General features: G+C 36.8%; 2 protein-coding genes across 3 annotated transcripts; both read left to right on the top strand.

Annotated features, from left to right (window-relative positions):
• The first annotated feature begins 1,048 nt into the window (after window positions 1-1,048).
• Window positions 1,049-5,997, top strand: LOC103937988 (glycoprotein 3-alpha-L-fucosyltransferase A). Of its 2 annotated transcripts, none has more exons than XM_009347972.3 (7): window positions 1,049-1,741; window positions 2,342-2,502; window positions 3,019-3,257; window positions 3,958-4,065; window positions 4,505-4,661; window positions 4,770-4,997; window positions 5,292-5,997. In XM_009347972.3, the coding sequence occupies exons 1-7, from the start codon at window positions 1,364-1,366 to the stop codon at window positions 5,545-5,547; spliced, it is 1,527 nt and encodes a 508-aa protein (XP_009346247.2). In that variant the 5' UTR covers window positions 1,049-1,363; the 3' UTR covers window positions 5,548-5,997. The 2 variants fall into 2 exon arrangements, with proteins under 2 accessions (XP_009346247.2, XP_009346248.2); XM_009347973.3 differs by having other exon boundaries at window positions 1,051-1,741; window positions 3,961-4,065.
• Window positions 5,998-11,576: 5,579 nt separating this feature from the next.
• On the top strand, window positions 11,577-14,015 carry LOC103937987 (ferredoxin--nitrite reductase, chloroplastic). Its single transcript, NM_001319809.1, is given in 4 exon segments — window positions 11,577-11,949; window positions 12,259-12,613; window positions 12,736-13,024; window positions 13,275-14,015. Coding segments are annotated over 4 exon segments (1,758 nt in total).
• The last annotated feature ends 1,493 nt before the right edge of the window (window positions 14,016-15,508 follow it).

The following is a 15,508-nucleotide window of genomic DNA, read 5'->3' as shown; positions in this document are numbered from 1 at the left end:
AAACATGCCCTTGCCTCTTTCGTGGGAGGTTATGACAAAGTCAATATTTGAAAGTGTATTTAAAATAAATAAAAGTGCTTTTAGATTACAAAACTCATCTAATTATAAAGTGCGTTCTAGATCACGAAAACGCTTCTGATCATGTTTAATTGAAAAAGTTAAAAGTGTTTAATTTTTCAAAAAAGAACTTGAAGTGCTTTTTTGAAATCATTTGTTATGTGCTTCTTTTGGAAAGTACTTCATGTGTTTTTTCAAGAAGCATTGACATTTTTCTTGATAATTTCAAGGTGCTTATAATAGAAATATTGTTATTGAAAGCTCTTTTCAGCAGAAGTGCTCTCTAAAGAAGCATTGCCAAACCAAATTTTGTGAGACTTATTTCCATATGCAAGTTCCCTATTTGAGACTAGCATGTTCCAAAATCAATGCCAACAAGTCGTTTTCCTCAACTTTTCCGAACAATATGTTACATCAACTTGAGTATTTACACACTCAAGGGTATTGTTGTAGGCGGATCGACTCATCAAGTTCCATTGAAATAGGATCCACACAAGGAAAAGCACTTGCCATTCATTAGTTATTTAACATGTAATTGTGTAATCTTAGTTAGATTTGGATTATAGATTATCCATTATTCTGGTGATTCTTTTCTTATAGAATTGTAGTTAATCCTCTTCTTTAGTGTAGTACAAAGAGTATCACACAATCTAAGCAACCCTCACATAAATAGGACGCAACAAATATTAATAAAGTGATGAATTATTATGATGATTATCTTTCAATTTTAATAAAGTAAGAAGTTACTTTTAGTAATTATCTTTAATTCAACCTAGTGCGTTATGGATTCACACCAAAATACAAATAATTTGGTTTGATCTAGTCGATTCTAAATAGGCGAACCAAATCATATTAATTACGGTGTGGTTTGGGTGGTTTGAACAATTCGGGCGGGTTTGGCCATCCGTAGCGTTACCGTGTCTCCATGATTCCATCTTCGTCGAACGCACAACAAAACGATGCTTTACGTTTGCTTCTCCAAACAACAAAAACAATTTTTCCAAAAAAAAAAAAAAAAACAAAAAGACAAAACAAAAACAAAAACAAATTGAACACTCCTGACGGAGATGTCATCAGACTCTTGAACCTTTGTGGTTGTTTGACTTGCAACTCAAGAAAAATCAACCACTCCACGAGTACATCACCATGATTAAACCCATTTCCTCTTTGCCATCGAAGCCCGCACCTAACCCCGTCATGTTCCTCCGCTGAAAAACCCATTACAAGTCTCGACTTTTCGGTCATCTTCGCGGGAGCGTCGGAAATTTCCCGGAAAACCAATAGAGCCACCAATTTGGTTCGTTTGATGGGCTTGATATCCACTCAGAGAGGCTCGAGACCAGCGGAGACCTCCGAAGGCGGCTTACCGGTCTCTCTTGGGGTGGCTTCGGCGGCAGCGCCCAAGAGAAAATGGTCCAATCTGATGCCATTTTTTGTTGCCCTTGTGGTGATAGCAGAGATCGCGTTTCTGGGTAAGCTCGACATCGGAAATAACACAGGTTTAGTCGATTCGTGGGCGGACTTGTTCGTCCGGACGCCGTCGACTCATGAAGTGGCGGTGCCGGCGGCGGAGAGTGGGGACTTGGTGTTGCTGAGTTGCGAGGAGTGGTTGGAAATAGAGGATGCTCTCGAGTATTCCAGGGATTTTGACAAAGAACCTATTTTGGTTTCTGGTGATGAGAAGGTAATTTGCAGCTTTTACTTAATTTTATTTGTCTTCTTATTTCTTTGAAATTTATTATAAAGTGGTTTTTTCTTTTTTAATTCAATGTGGTTTTCGTTTTATTGGATTTTTGTTTAAATTGGATTGAGATTTACATCTCAATAGTTTCATGACATGAGTGAGACAGATAGTGCAAGTTTGAATTTTTGTAAGATGTTTACACTGCTTAAGCTGTTGATCCTTGTCCTTGAAAGCAGGATGTGAAGTTTGATATTCAGTTTTCGACTGCATTGTGTTAGTCATGCCTAGTTCTTGTACTCTACTAGAGCAATTGATCCTTGACATTTGAAGATGGATAAGCGGTTGACGCTTTTGGCTGCATATGTTCTTTTATTGTTCAATTTTTGCTGCGTTATGTTAGTCTTGGTAGAAGGTAGTCTAGCGGTTGATGCTTTTACGATACTCTCTTTCTCTCTTGCTCATATTTGAAATTTAGGTATACTGAATTGAGCCTTCGTTCTGGGGGACTTCAACATGGAGTTTTGGGACATAGCTGACACAATACACTTTTGTCACGTCTTGTGTTTGTTCTTAATTACTTTTGTATTGTCAACTACATAGGAATGGAAATCTTGTTCTGTTGGGTGCCAGTTTGGATACAATCCTGCAAAAAAACCTGATGCTGCTGTTGGTTTAGCTCACCAATCTGGGACCGCCAGTATTCTTCGGTCCATGGAATCAGCTCAATACTATTCAGAGAATAATCTTGCTCATGCACGACGGTGGGTAAGCACAAACAAATATGGCCTTATTGCAGTTTTTGAAGATTTTCTCTTTTTCATTTTATGTTGTTTGAAGAAATGTTATCCCTTTATCATAGGAATTGCAATCTCGTACAAGTATTGAGCAATTTTTATTTAAATGCTTTTAAGATATTTGAAGGCTTATTTTCTGGGAAAAAAAGTAACCACAAATTTGAAGAGATGAAAACAAATTATTTTATCCCATTAAACATTAACCATTGGTTTAGAATATCTCATATGTCAAATGTCTAAACGTCTATCAACCTGAAACATTACCATTTGATGATGCTGTGGGATATAAGCCTAAGTGTGCTGGTGGGATATACCAATTATTCATGTTGTCAATTGGAATTACTTAATGTAATCATTTCTCGATTGCATTCTGGACAGTGTTCTTCTTTTCCTTTGGGGGAAACCCTCAGAATGAGAACTTCATTTCTACTAAAACTTGTTTGTATATCTAATATTTTTAAACCTTTACCTTTGTACTGGTAGGAAATATAATATTGTTATGACAACTAGTCTCTCATCGGATGTTCCTGTTGGATATTTTTCTTGGGCTGAGTACGACATCATGGCACCTGTCCAGCCAAAAACTGAGACAGCCCTAGCAGCTGCATTTATTTCCAACTGTGGTGCCCTCAACTTCCGCTTGCAAGCTCTTGAAGCACTTGAAAGTGCTAACATCAAGATAGACTCTTATGGCGGTTGCCACAGAAACCGTGATGGAAAAGGTGTGACATTTCAGATACGATTTGTAAAGTAATAATAATTAGACCATGTTAGTTTCTCGTGTCAAATCATTGCAAATTGGAGTTGTAACTCTCTTGCTTTCGTAAGTATGTTGTGCTTTCTTGGCGTGTCGTATGAGGTTTGCAACAATCTGGGATTCAATTATCATGGCATTTATTTTGTTTGTGTTGAACATGTTCTGCGTTGGCTCCATGCTGTCTTGTAGGAAATTGAATTCTAGGTTTGCAATCACATTGGACTAGATGTTCCATATATTGGCTAAATAGTTGGCATCTTGAATCAAATCCACTAAAAGAGAAATGGAGATAAACATCGCTACCTTTTGCGAACATGTCATTTGGATATTCACGTCAAAAAAGTTAAAATTTTTTGGGTATAAAAAGAGTTTAAAGTTCGTTCATTACAATATATGAATGTGGTTGCCTCTAGGAGAGAAATCTATTGGATTTAGTATTTTTTTTTTTCTTGTTCTGTATATGGCAACAACACGGTGCACAGGGAATATACTTGCTTGAAGGGTTAAGAATATATCTTCATGTATGTGTGCATATAACATGTGCAACGTATCTCTTGGGGAATGAACAGATATATTATGGCTTGATATCTATAGTTTGATAAGATATACATAACCTGTTACTGTTAAATAATTTGCTTTTTTTTTTTTTTTTTTAATTAATCTAGCAGTTGATAAAGTTGAAACTCTGAAGCGCTATAAATTCAGTTTGGCCTTTGAGAATTCCAACGAGGAGGATTATGTTACCGAAAAATACTTCCAATCTCTTGTTGCTGGTATGAAACTACTCTCTCTCTCTCTCTCTCTCCCCCTTCCTTCCTCCCTGGTGTGTTGATTATGTAGTTGTGATGTATAATATGGAAAACGTGTGGAGGAAAAAATCAGAATTTGGGAGCAACCAGGAAAGCCTTACCAAAATGGAAAAACAGATAAATGTTGTGTAAATACTGCGGAAGAAAAATGTTGGTAATACTTCAGAAACAAATTTAAAAGATGTTAATAAGGATGGAAGACTATTACACGCTTTCATTCATATTTGAATTCACAGCATTTTTCCTCTAACATCTACAAGATCTAATGGATTACATTTTCACATTTAACATAAGGATTATTATCATGCATATGAGAAAAAAATTGTTGCAAAAGAAAAGTTCAATATATGTATTCAAGTTCGAGAAAGATGCTGGGAATGGATGTTGATATTTATTATTTCAGGATCTATACCTGTGGTTGTTGGTGCTCCAAATATTGAAGAATATACTCCTGCGCCTGGTTCAATTTTACATATTAAGGAGCTAACGGATGTTGAATCGGTTGCCAAGAGAATGAAATACCTTGCAGATAATCCTGAAGCATATAATCAGTCATTGAGGTGAATAATTAGTTGTTTGTTTCTTCTCCTTCTCTTCTTTTCCGTTATACATCGAATATTTTTTTCTTTGTTTCAGTATTAAGATTGAATGAGATGTTTAATGATTAGGTGGAAGTATGAGGGTCCATCTGATTCTTTCAAGGCTCTCATGGACATGGCAGCAGTACATTCATCATGCCGTCTTTGCATTCACCTGGCAACAATGATTCGCGAGAAAGAAGAAATGAACCAAGGGTTCAAAAAACGACCTTGCAAGTGCAACAGAGGCTCAGGAGTCGTCTATCACTTATATGTAAGAGAGAGAGGGAGGTTCAAGATGGAATCTATTTTCTTAAGGTAAGTTCATTTCCCTAACATCAATTACCACACTAGCATCCAAGACTGCCGGGAATGGGATTTGTCTGTGCCATCGTTTAGAACCTCCCCACTTTTCATCATGCTTAAAGATTTCCGTCTAAGTTTATTTCATATTTCCAGAAATTGAGGGAAAGAAAATGAAAAATTTGTATCATTGCATTTTTAGAAATTAATTGAGTATTTTTGTCTTCATGCGGCCTTCAGATGTCCCCAAATCTCTTTTTCTGTTCCTAAATTTGGAGGACAAATCTCATTTCTGTTTTTCTGGAGCAGGTCTGGCAATCTGACTCTTGGAGCGTTTGAGTCTCTGGTTCTCACAAAATTTATGTCTCAGAAACATGTGCCCATTTGGAAACCGGAAAGACCTGAAAGCCTAAGAGGAGGAGACGAATTCAAAATATATAGAATATATCCTATTGGCATGACACAGAGGCAAGCTTTATATACCTTCAGATTTAATGGGGATGCTGATTTTAGAAGACATGTTGAAAGCAACCCCTGTGCAAAGTTTGAAGTCATATTTGTTTAGACTGAAATATGCATTCCGTCAACTGTAATCATGGATATGCTGATTTTAGCAGCTCACCACTGATATATATGTCTAGGGATACCGAGGTGGTCTCGTTCGGATAATTGTTATGCCCTTTTTCTACAAACTGATTGTTGCGGGAGTGATCTGCAATATCATTTGGGAAGAAGGAAACATATGGTAAGCCCATTGTTGCAGCTAATTTAGTTGTGAGATTCTGTATTCCCTCCAGCAGAGTATATCGAAGCAAAAGTGTTCCTTTCTGCCTTCAGTCCATCAACAGTCTTAAAAGGAACATAGTGTTGGGATGCGAATACTGAAATCGGAATTTCATCTTGGAATTTAGAAAATGGTCATAGATTATTTTTATTTTTTATTTAAAGGATTGCGAAATTATGACGTTTTTTCTTTTTACGTGAAAAACTGGTATATGATTTATTTTTTGGAAGTCGAATTTTGAATGCTTAGGTTATTATGTGTGTGTTTTTTTTAATTGATGAGTAAATATGTTGGATTACAAATTTGAATCTCGTGGGTAGGAGAACAAAGTAAAACTTAAATTATACAGCCAAAGGTATCTCTGTTGATTTCATTAATTGTGCTTTGGTTAAGAAATTGGGTTGGAAAATTGATCAACAAATACCTTGATGTCATGATTGACAAAGCTAGGAAGGGATAGTAGATGTGAATTTGCATTAACTGTGAAGTTGTGATATAGTTTTGTGGCTCAATATTTGAGGATTTTCGGTTCAATTATTTGGAATTTATGACAAATTGAAGACGAAAGGTCAAACACTATTGTACGTATATTTTTTGCCTTAGAATAACTATTGGGTTCAAGGTCTATTTGGGGTTATATTGTGTCTCATTGAATCTGAACTTTAGCTGCTATTGAGAGAGAATTGACAGAGGATTAGCTAGCTAAATTGTACCTCTCCCTACTAGCTTACCTCTTCCTCCAGCTCAAATACCTACTAGCTTGCTTCCTTGTCGAACTCTTAACTGTAAGATTTCTTTATTAAACAGTGGTAAACAAGAGCTGTTTGGCTTCGGGATAGGTTTTGAAAGATGCCTTTGCGGAGCCTTTGGTAGGCTCTCAGGCTCTGTATCAAAGCTAACGGATGTTGGGCGTGCCACTGTTGGTTTAGACCAACAGAAATCACATGGGTTGTACTAGCCTCGCTTGTTGTTGACATAAAGCAAGGCTATACGTCAAAATACACAGCAAAGTTAAAGTCCCGACATGACTTTGAATAAAAACGTGGCAGAGTTAAAAGTCCTGACATGCCAAAGTGTTAGGAATTTTTGCCTAATTGTCAACTAATAGCCTCGCCTCTCGAAACATGAGTAAATTGAGAAGAGGGGGGGAGGAAAGGGGGAGGGACGAATCCAAGCGACGCAGGGCTAAATCTCAGTGGATCGTGGCAGCAAGGCCACTCTGCCACTTACAATACCCTGTTGCATATTTAAGTCCTCTGCAAAGGATTCTACCCGCCACTCGGTGGGAATTACGATTTAAGGCGGCCAGCACTGCTCGTCCGCTGCGACGGCGTGACCATCGACATGAGCCTACCATTGTTGGCTTAGACCAACATATGGGATGCTGAGCGTGCCATTGTTGGCTTAGACCAACATATCAAAGTTATTTAGTCATGATCAGATTGAATACTTGTGCCACAAGTTACTTAAACTTCTTTGTTTAAAGAATTGTTTATGGATGAGTTAAATCCATAACAAGTTCTTTTCTCTGCTTTGTGGTCAAGGACTTTTAATTTGCATTGTATGCCAGTTCTTGAGAAGGTGTAAGTTTATTAAAAACAACAGTTTATTAAGGTTAATTGAACGGTAAGAAAAAGCAAAGTAAACTGCAAGGAAATAAGTAATAACTTGAAATGAAAAACTCCTAGCAAACGTTAGAAATAAATTCAAATGACACTGTAAAGCATTGAGAAAGCAGTAAGTGATACAACTGAATGCAAATGTGAAGGATCGAGCATAGTTTCAACCTTGTCGGGCAAATTTTGTTGCCAGACAGGCACTCTTTGGCTCGTTACAATATATGAACTAGCTTTGGAGGGAATAACGTTACATGACTACTAATGAAATCGACTACACCAAGAAATGTAGCAAACCACCGTAAACTTGTTGTCCACTAGCTCCCACGTCATAACATTTTGAAGGTATTTAGGTCGTAGAACTGCACTTTAGTAAAAAATAAATACCCAACAAGGGTTTAGTGTTTTCCAAAGTGCCTGGGCCTAATTAAACTAGGTCTAAATAATTCTCAGCCCAAACAAGAGTGACTCTTTGTTTTCCTTCTTCTAAGAAGCAAATTTAAGTATATTTATTGTGATCATATTAAAAAACTGAACCACATCTAACCATGAGTTAGGTAGTGTTACAAATGAATCAAACACTGTAGAGTTTCTGTTTGTATTTTAAAATAATTAATTATATGGTAATAGTTTCCCCCAATATCTTAATAAGCAAACAATTTTTGAAGCATTAGTAGCTATAATAAAATAATACCTCACACATTTAGACCCCGAAATAACTCACAACTGCTCATCTTCGTTCTGAACATATATATCTAAACACTCACATCATTCTCATTTATGAATGCCCCTCACACAAATGTTACTCTAATATCAAGTTGATGTTCGAATAAAACTTATAAAATCATATCATTCTCATTCATAAATGCCCCTTCACACAAATGTTACTCTAATATCATCTATGATCTTAATTCGATTAAAAATTATAATTTGTTCTTATTAATCTATGTGACGTAAAGACTGTTAATATCATAAAAAGAAATTGGCCACCAAGTATGACGATGCTTAATCGCAATTGTGTTTTATTTGTTTACCATTTTAGTAGAAAACACTCACACGGTGTTCCTAAGACTCAAAATTAAAAACTTTCAACTTAAACCGTATATAGTAAAATTTTTTAGAGTTGTTGGTGCCAAAACTCGGACAGAGCTAGCTTGACTGAGTTCAACACGTATTTGTCCCGAGTGTTGCTTTCGGTTTTAGTGCTACCAGATGATTTGAGAGAGAGGAAATAGGCATACCATTAGAGGATACCAACAGACAGTGGTGAGAGTAGAGTTGTGTTGTGTTTGGGCTTAGATCTGACTTCCCAAAAGATTGTGCACTGAATGAGACGCTGATTCAATTAAGTTCTTTTTATGCCTTGACCAAATGAGGACTTGAAATCCAGTGTGAAATAAGTGCTTGCGTAAGTTATAATTGAAAATGAAAGTAGAAATGGAAATAGAAACAAGAAGTTGACTATAACCATTTCATGACGAAATCGAGATTACAATAACCTACAAAAAAGATTTAGGCTGATGAGCCAATCCACATGGCTTGAAAAGTAAATAAACTCTGAAATGTAAAGAAAGCAGTAAACCCTAACAAAACTCATGCCATATAGGGCAAGATAATGCCAGAGGAACCCACCGAGGCCATTGTTGTGGTGATCATGGTTGTTAGAATTGCACGTCAACCAAATAATACCATAAAGGTGGCAAAGTTGTAAAAATTTTAGATCTCAACGATCGTATGGAGTGTTCCTTGGCTGCTTCAGAGAGGGTCGTCCCATATTAAGCCTTATTTATATTTATGGCACAAACATGACTGAACTATCCTTTTCGTTTTTGATTTCTAGTGGTGATATTGTACATAACAATAAGTATATATTGATCATATTAAGGTTGGTTCGGAAGTAGTTCTAATATTAGTCATAAAAAACGTTTTCAATCATTTTAAAAACATTTTCAGACTAGTCTTAAAAAATTGAGCCACATTTAGGTATGATTTTGATAGCGCTACAACTTAATCAAAACACTGAAGAAAATTTATAAGTGATATATTTTTTTTATACAACGATATACTTACACTAGGGGATGAGGCAATAAATTAGTTGTGAACTCACCATCCACAATATTCGAATTTAAGACATCTCCTTATAAGTGAAGAGGAGTACAAGTAGATCATATTGCCAAGTGGCAAGCATATTCTTTCTCAATACAATGATATTTTGCAAAGGAGGGACTGGGTTGGGGTGGGATGGAGTGGAAGGAAGGGGAATTTGGATAAAACCAAATAGTAAATTAACTATTTGGGAGATTATATTCACACACCTTAAATTACTTCTCCCACATATTTTTAATTTTTTAATATTTTTCTTATCAAGTGTTAGTGGTGTGTAAAAAATATTAAAAAATTAAAAGAATGCGAAAGAAGTAATTTGGGTTGTGTGAATATGATCTCTCTAATTATATATCAAACTAAAAATTGCCGTCTTCTTCACTCATCAACTTGCTCAATTGTTTAATAGTTGCTCTAAGGTTTTTTTATTGGTAAGGGGGCAAGTGTTTTGATAAAATGCCTCAGAGAGGAGGCTGAGGTATGGAAAGGTGACCTTTCAGGCTTTGGCCTTCCAAGTATGAACTGTGTTTGGAGTCTTGCTGCTTGAAGCGACATAAGCCAAATACAAATTCAACCATTAAATTACGAGTTCTCTTTCATCTAAAGGGAAAAAACCTAATTAATTAGAAAATATAATAATATTGGTAATGTCGTAATTTTCTTAGTAGTATATTCATAGATTTGACATTCATGTTGTTTTTGTGACATAACCAATATTTTGACGTGGCGTGTTGTATAATACTCATTAAAAGAAGGGTAATATGACTCGATCCGAACTATTAATATTAACAGGTAATATGACTCGACTTGTTACTCGTTAAAAAAAATATATTTTAATTCAATAACTAATCAAATGAAAAAACTAATTAGTATTTACATATCACATTGTTACATAAATATTAATTCATATTTTGTGGAGAACATTAATTATTATGAATTTTTATTTATTTTGCCCTCCCTTAAAAATATTGTTCACGAGGTTTTGTAGGGTTTTAAAAATCCAAAAGATGATGTACCCATCGCCAAACCGTAGAGATGCGAGTGTTTGCATATATATATATATATATAATTTTTTTTTCACATTTTTCACGCTTGTAAAGTAATTATAATGTATTTTTTTAATATGATTTGGTATTTTTAACGGCCTTGGTTTTTTTAATGTGCTTAGGAATTTTTTAATCTCACCTACGCAGTTACTATAACTATTTAATAATTAGTAAGATTTATTCAGTAGTTTAAAATTATCAAACTAATTTTTTTCTTAAGAGATTACTTGCGAGTAAATATGTTAAGAACCCGTATCTTATCAGGTGAATGATCTGATTAGTTAGTGTGTTGATGTGAGACCCGTTATTTTCAAGTCCTTTCGTGTTAGGTTATAGAGTCGTGCAGGAAATTACCATGTTTAAGTATTTGAGACACATTGAGTTAAAGATAAAGGCCCTAACCACTAGAACAATTCACATTTGCAGTAATGTCGTAATTAGTTTTTAGAAGCCTTAGTTTTTTAGTCTTTAGTCTCCCTTTATTGCCTAAAATTGAATTTGTCTCACTTTACTCCTGAAAGTGTCAAATTCGAGCTATTTCTCCCCACTTACGTACACATTGGCAGAGATTATGCATTTTTGAAAGGTTTAAGACAATTTGCAAATTTCATACTTCGCCATCCACAATGGCTGATCTTTTCCAACATGATATGAAACGTCCGCTTTGACCGACTTAAACTTAAGAAGAGCATGGAAAAATAAGTTTGATAAACACATCTCCATAACGTGGCACATGCTTGGCAGCCCCCCATTATCCAATTGGCATTTGGTATGAAAAAACAAAACAGAAACAAATTGGTGAACACAAACCCAAAACACAGATGACCCTTGGCACCACCCAAGAGTCCACTCTCAACAAAAAAATGAACCTCTCCCTCCTCCTAAGGTCCTCACCAGCCACCGCTGATCCTACACCCCTCACCTACAAAAATGAACACCCTCCTCTTCTCTCTGTCAATTCCCACTTCACCACCACCACCACCACCAAAACCTTCAGCTCTTTGCTATCATTACCTGCGGCAGCATACTACTAGTACTATCAGCCATGTCACTATCCCTCTCTGTTCCATTCCTATCCCCTCCCCTGTCCCCAGCAGCTCCCTGCTGCAGGGCAACAAGGCTGGCAGCTGCCACCACCCCCGTGGTGCCGGTTTCTGCGGAGGTGGAGGCGGCGAGGCTGGAACCTAGAGTGGAGGAGAGAGATGGGTACTGGGTTTTGAAGGAGAAGTTTAGAGGAGGGATTAATGTTCAGGAGAAGATGAAGATTGAGAGGGAGCCTATGAAGCTTTTCATGGAAGGTGGGATTGAAGAAGTTGCCAAGATCTCTTTTGAGGAACTTGACAAGGCTAAGGATACCAGGGATGATATCGATGTCAGGCTCAAGTGGCTTGGGCTTTTCCACAGGAGAAAGCACCATTGTAAGTTAGTTTGATATATTTGTTCTTTTTATTCATTTTTTACATCTACTTATTGTTTTATGATTTGAATGACTCAGTTCAGCAAATTAGTTCAAATATTCGTAGGGGTAATGGTCTTTTTTGTCGATATTGCCATGTTATGTTGTTAGATTATTAATAAGGATCGCACCTTAGAACATGAATTCATTTAATTAATGTGCGAAGTTGAAAGTCCGACAAGAAGATTGGCAGATTGTTTGACATCTTTTAATTACACCCATCAAGCATCTCATGGTTTCCATATGTTCTTAATCAAATTTTCTTGACCAGATGGTAGATTTATGATGAGATTGAAGCTACCAAATGGTGTCACAACAAGTGCACAAACGAGATATCTTGCCAGTGTGATAAGAAAATATGGCAAGGATGGCTGTGCGGATGTCACAACAAGGCAAAATTGGCAAATCCGCGGAGTAGTACTGCCTGATGTGCCGGAAATTTTGAAAGGTCTTGCTGAAGTTGGATTGACGAGTCTGCAGAGTGGCATGGACAATGTGAGAAATCCAGTTGGAAATCCTCTTGCAGGCATTGACCCACTTGAGATTGTCGATACAAGACCTTACACAAACTTGTTGTCTCAATATATCACTGGGAATTCACTTGGAAATCCAAATGTCACAAACTTGTAAGTGTTTTGGCTCCAGCATATGCTGAAAACACTGTTCCGTTCTTTGCATACAATTAGGGGCTTAATTTTTATATGAGTAGAAATACTTGGTTTCCTAAGTTTGGTTTTCATCTGAGCAGGCCAAGAAAGTGGAATGTGGCTGTGGTGGGCACTCATGACCTTTTCGAGCATCCCCACATCAACGATCTTGCTTACATGCCTGCAACAAAGGATGGCAGGTTCGGATTCAATTTGCTCGTTGGAGGATTCTTCAGTCCCAAGCGATGCACAGAGGCGGTCCCTCTGGATGCCTGGGTCTCCGCGGATGATGTGATCCCAGTTTGCAAAGCAATACTAGAGGCCTATAGAGACCTTGGCTTCAGAGGGAACCGACAAAAAACAAGAATGATGTGGTTGATTGATGAACTAGTAAGTACTTGTTATCCGGATTATAATAATACTAGTTTTAATATGCGGTAACAAGTGTAATCTCCCACGTTACTGAATTTGGTGTACAATGTTTCTATTTTACGTTTCTAATTTACACAGAAAACCCTCACAAAATTTCGAAGATCTACATTATACAAAATTTCTATTGTGCACTAAATGTATATTGCCGAACTCAAAAATTTTTGTTATAGCATTTGCCTGACAGTTTTTGAATATTGTACGAATGCAGGGCATAGAAGGATTTAGATCAGAGGTTGTGAAGAGAATGCCTTTCGAAGACCTGGAGAGAGCGGCTTCTGAAGATCTGGTTAAGAAGCAATGGGAAAGGAGAGATTATATGGGTGTCCATCCGCAGAAACAAGAAGGTTTAAGCTATGTGGGACTTCACATTCCTGTAGGCCGGCTCCAAGCAGATGACATGGATGAGCTAGCTCGTTTAGCCGATGAGTATGGCACAGGGGAACTCCGGCTCACTGTGGAGCAAAACATAATCCTCCCGAATGTAGAGAATTCAAGAATTGAAGCATTACTTAAAGAGCCTCTTTTGCAAAATACGTATTCCCCCAAACCTTCAATTCTCATGAGAGGATTGGTGGCCTGCACTGGTAACCAGTTCTGTGGGCAAGCAATCATCGAGACAAAAGCAAGGGCCTTGAAGGTGACTGAGGAGGTGGAAAGGCATGTGGCAGTGACTCGACCGGTGAGGATGCATTGGACAGGGTGTCCGAATACCTGTGCACAGGTGCAAGTGGCGGATATTGGTTTCATGGGGTGCATGGCAAGGGATGAGAATGGGAAGCCTTGTGAAGGGGCTGATGTTTTCTTGGGAGGAAGAATAGGGAGTGACTCACATTTGGGAGATGTTTATAAGAAGAGTGTCCCTTGCAAGGACTTGGTGCCCCTGGTTGTTGACCTCTTGATAAGCCACTTTGGAGCTGTCCCTAGGGAGAGGGAAGAAGGGGAAGATTAATACAAACAAACCCGAACGTTGGAGGGTTCGATGCAGATTGCAATCGTTGCAGCATGAAGAATTTTCATGGCACCGTCTTCTGGTGGCCCAAAATGATACGGACGAAGAATGTTTGGCGTTTTGGAACAAAATAAGCTGACTTTTACATTGCTTTAGAGCTCGTTTGGTTGTGTTTTTGAAAGAGTCAAAAGCGCTTCCTAATGAGTAAAAGCGCTTTAGTTTTTAAAAATGGTTGTTTGGCAAATATTTTAAAAGTACTTTTAGTTAGAAGTAGAAGCACTAAGAAGCTTTTTCTAAGAAGCATCTAGGAGGTGCTTCCTCCTAAAAGTGCTACGTGGAGAAAACAAGGGAAGCATTTTACTCCCTTTAATGAATTTTTTTCAATTCCTGAATTATCCCTATTTTTTAATTTGCAAAGTCTAAAATGCCATTACACTTGGAAAAAAACATCAAAATTGCCATCACCAATTTTTTCTAGGTTTGTACGTTAAAAACCCTAAAGTCTTTTATTTTCATATTATTTTGGTGGCTGGAGAAGTCATCTTGGTCTCCATCTCTTCCTCTCCATCGTCCCCAAATCTCTCTGCATCTTCATCACCTGAAATTCTTGTGGAGGTATGTTAGCTATTTCTTATCTTAAAATTTGTATGTAGTGTGTCAATTTGATTGTTGATATATGTTATTTTTATCAAAATTGTTGTGAATTTTGAACTACACGAAAATAATTTTAAGGTTTAGTGATCGTTCATTGACATTCCAATGGTATTTTCTGCATTCTTCAGAGTAACTCTAGGTAGGGGCGGGTCATCTAGTTTTGGTAGGTATCATTGTGAACATATATTTACAACTTAGTTTGCTTCGAAAATTAATTTGTAAATACTACATGCACTTGAGCAAGTCAAATATTTCTAATCAGGTTACTCAAAAACCTTCATGTTTGAAGGCTTGTATTGCTGTCGAGATTTGATGACGCATTAACGATTGTAGAAACTACTAATAGTAAATTAACTTCCAATGACAATATAAAGCAACACTAATGAATTTATTGTTAATGGTTACATATCCTGCATTATCTATACAAATACTAGATAAATATGCAGTGGTATTAGCAATGGTATAAGCAGTGGCGCATTGCAGTGATGAAGCAACGATGTACTGGATTATTATATATAACAAATACTAGTTACAAATCTTGCATTATTGCTTTTAATTTACTTTCGTGTTGTTAGCTAGGACGTAAGTAGTGGTGTATACTCTTATTACGTGCTATGGTTTTTTTGTTCTATTTCTCTTTATATATATGTCTAAGGATACAGTTAAAGGAAGGTATACAAGATTGTGGAGAAAGTAAGACAAAAAAAAAAAAAAAAAAAAAAAAGAGCAAGGCAATGTGGGATAATGCAAGGGTTGAGATATTTACAAGTGTTTGTGTAGCTAAGACATTAGCCGGAAATCAAATAGGTGGTCATCTTAATAGGATTGGATGGAAAAAT

The sequence above is a fragment of a genome, unplaced genomic scaffold, assembly GCF_019419815.1.
Source record: "Pyrus x bretschneideri cultivar Hongxiangsu unplaced genomic scaffold, Pyrus_bretschneideri_v1 Contig64, whole genome shotgun sequence".
Classification (NCBI taxonomy): domain Eukaryota; kingdom Viridiplantae; phylum Streptophyta; class Magnoliopsida; order Rosales; family Rosaceae; genus Pyrus; species Pyrus x bretschneideri.
Note: the sequence above shows the minus strand (reverse complement) of the source record. Positions and strands in the feature narration are given on the sequence as shown.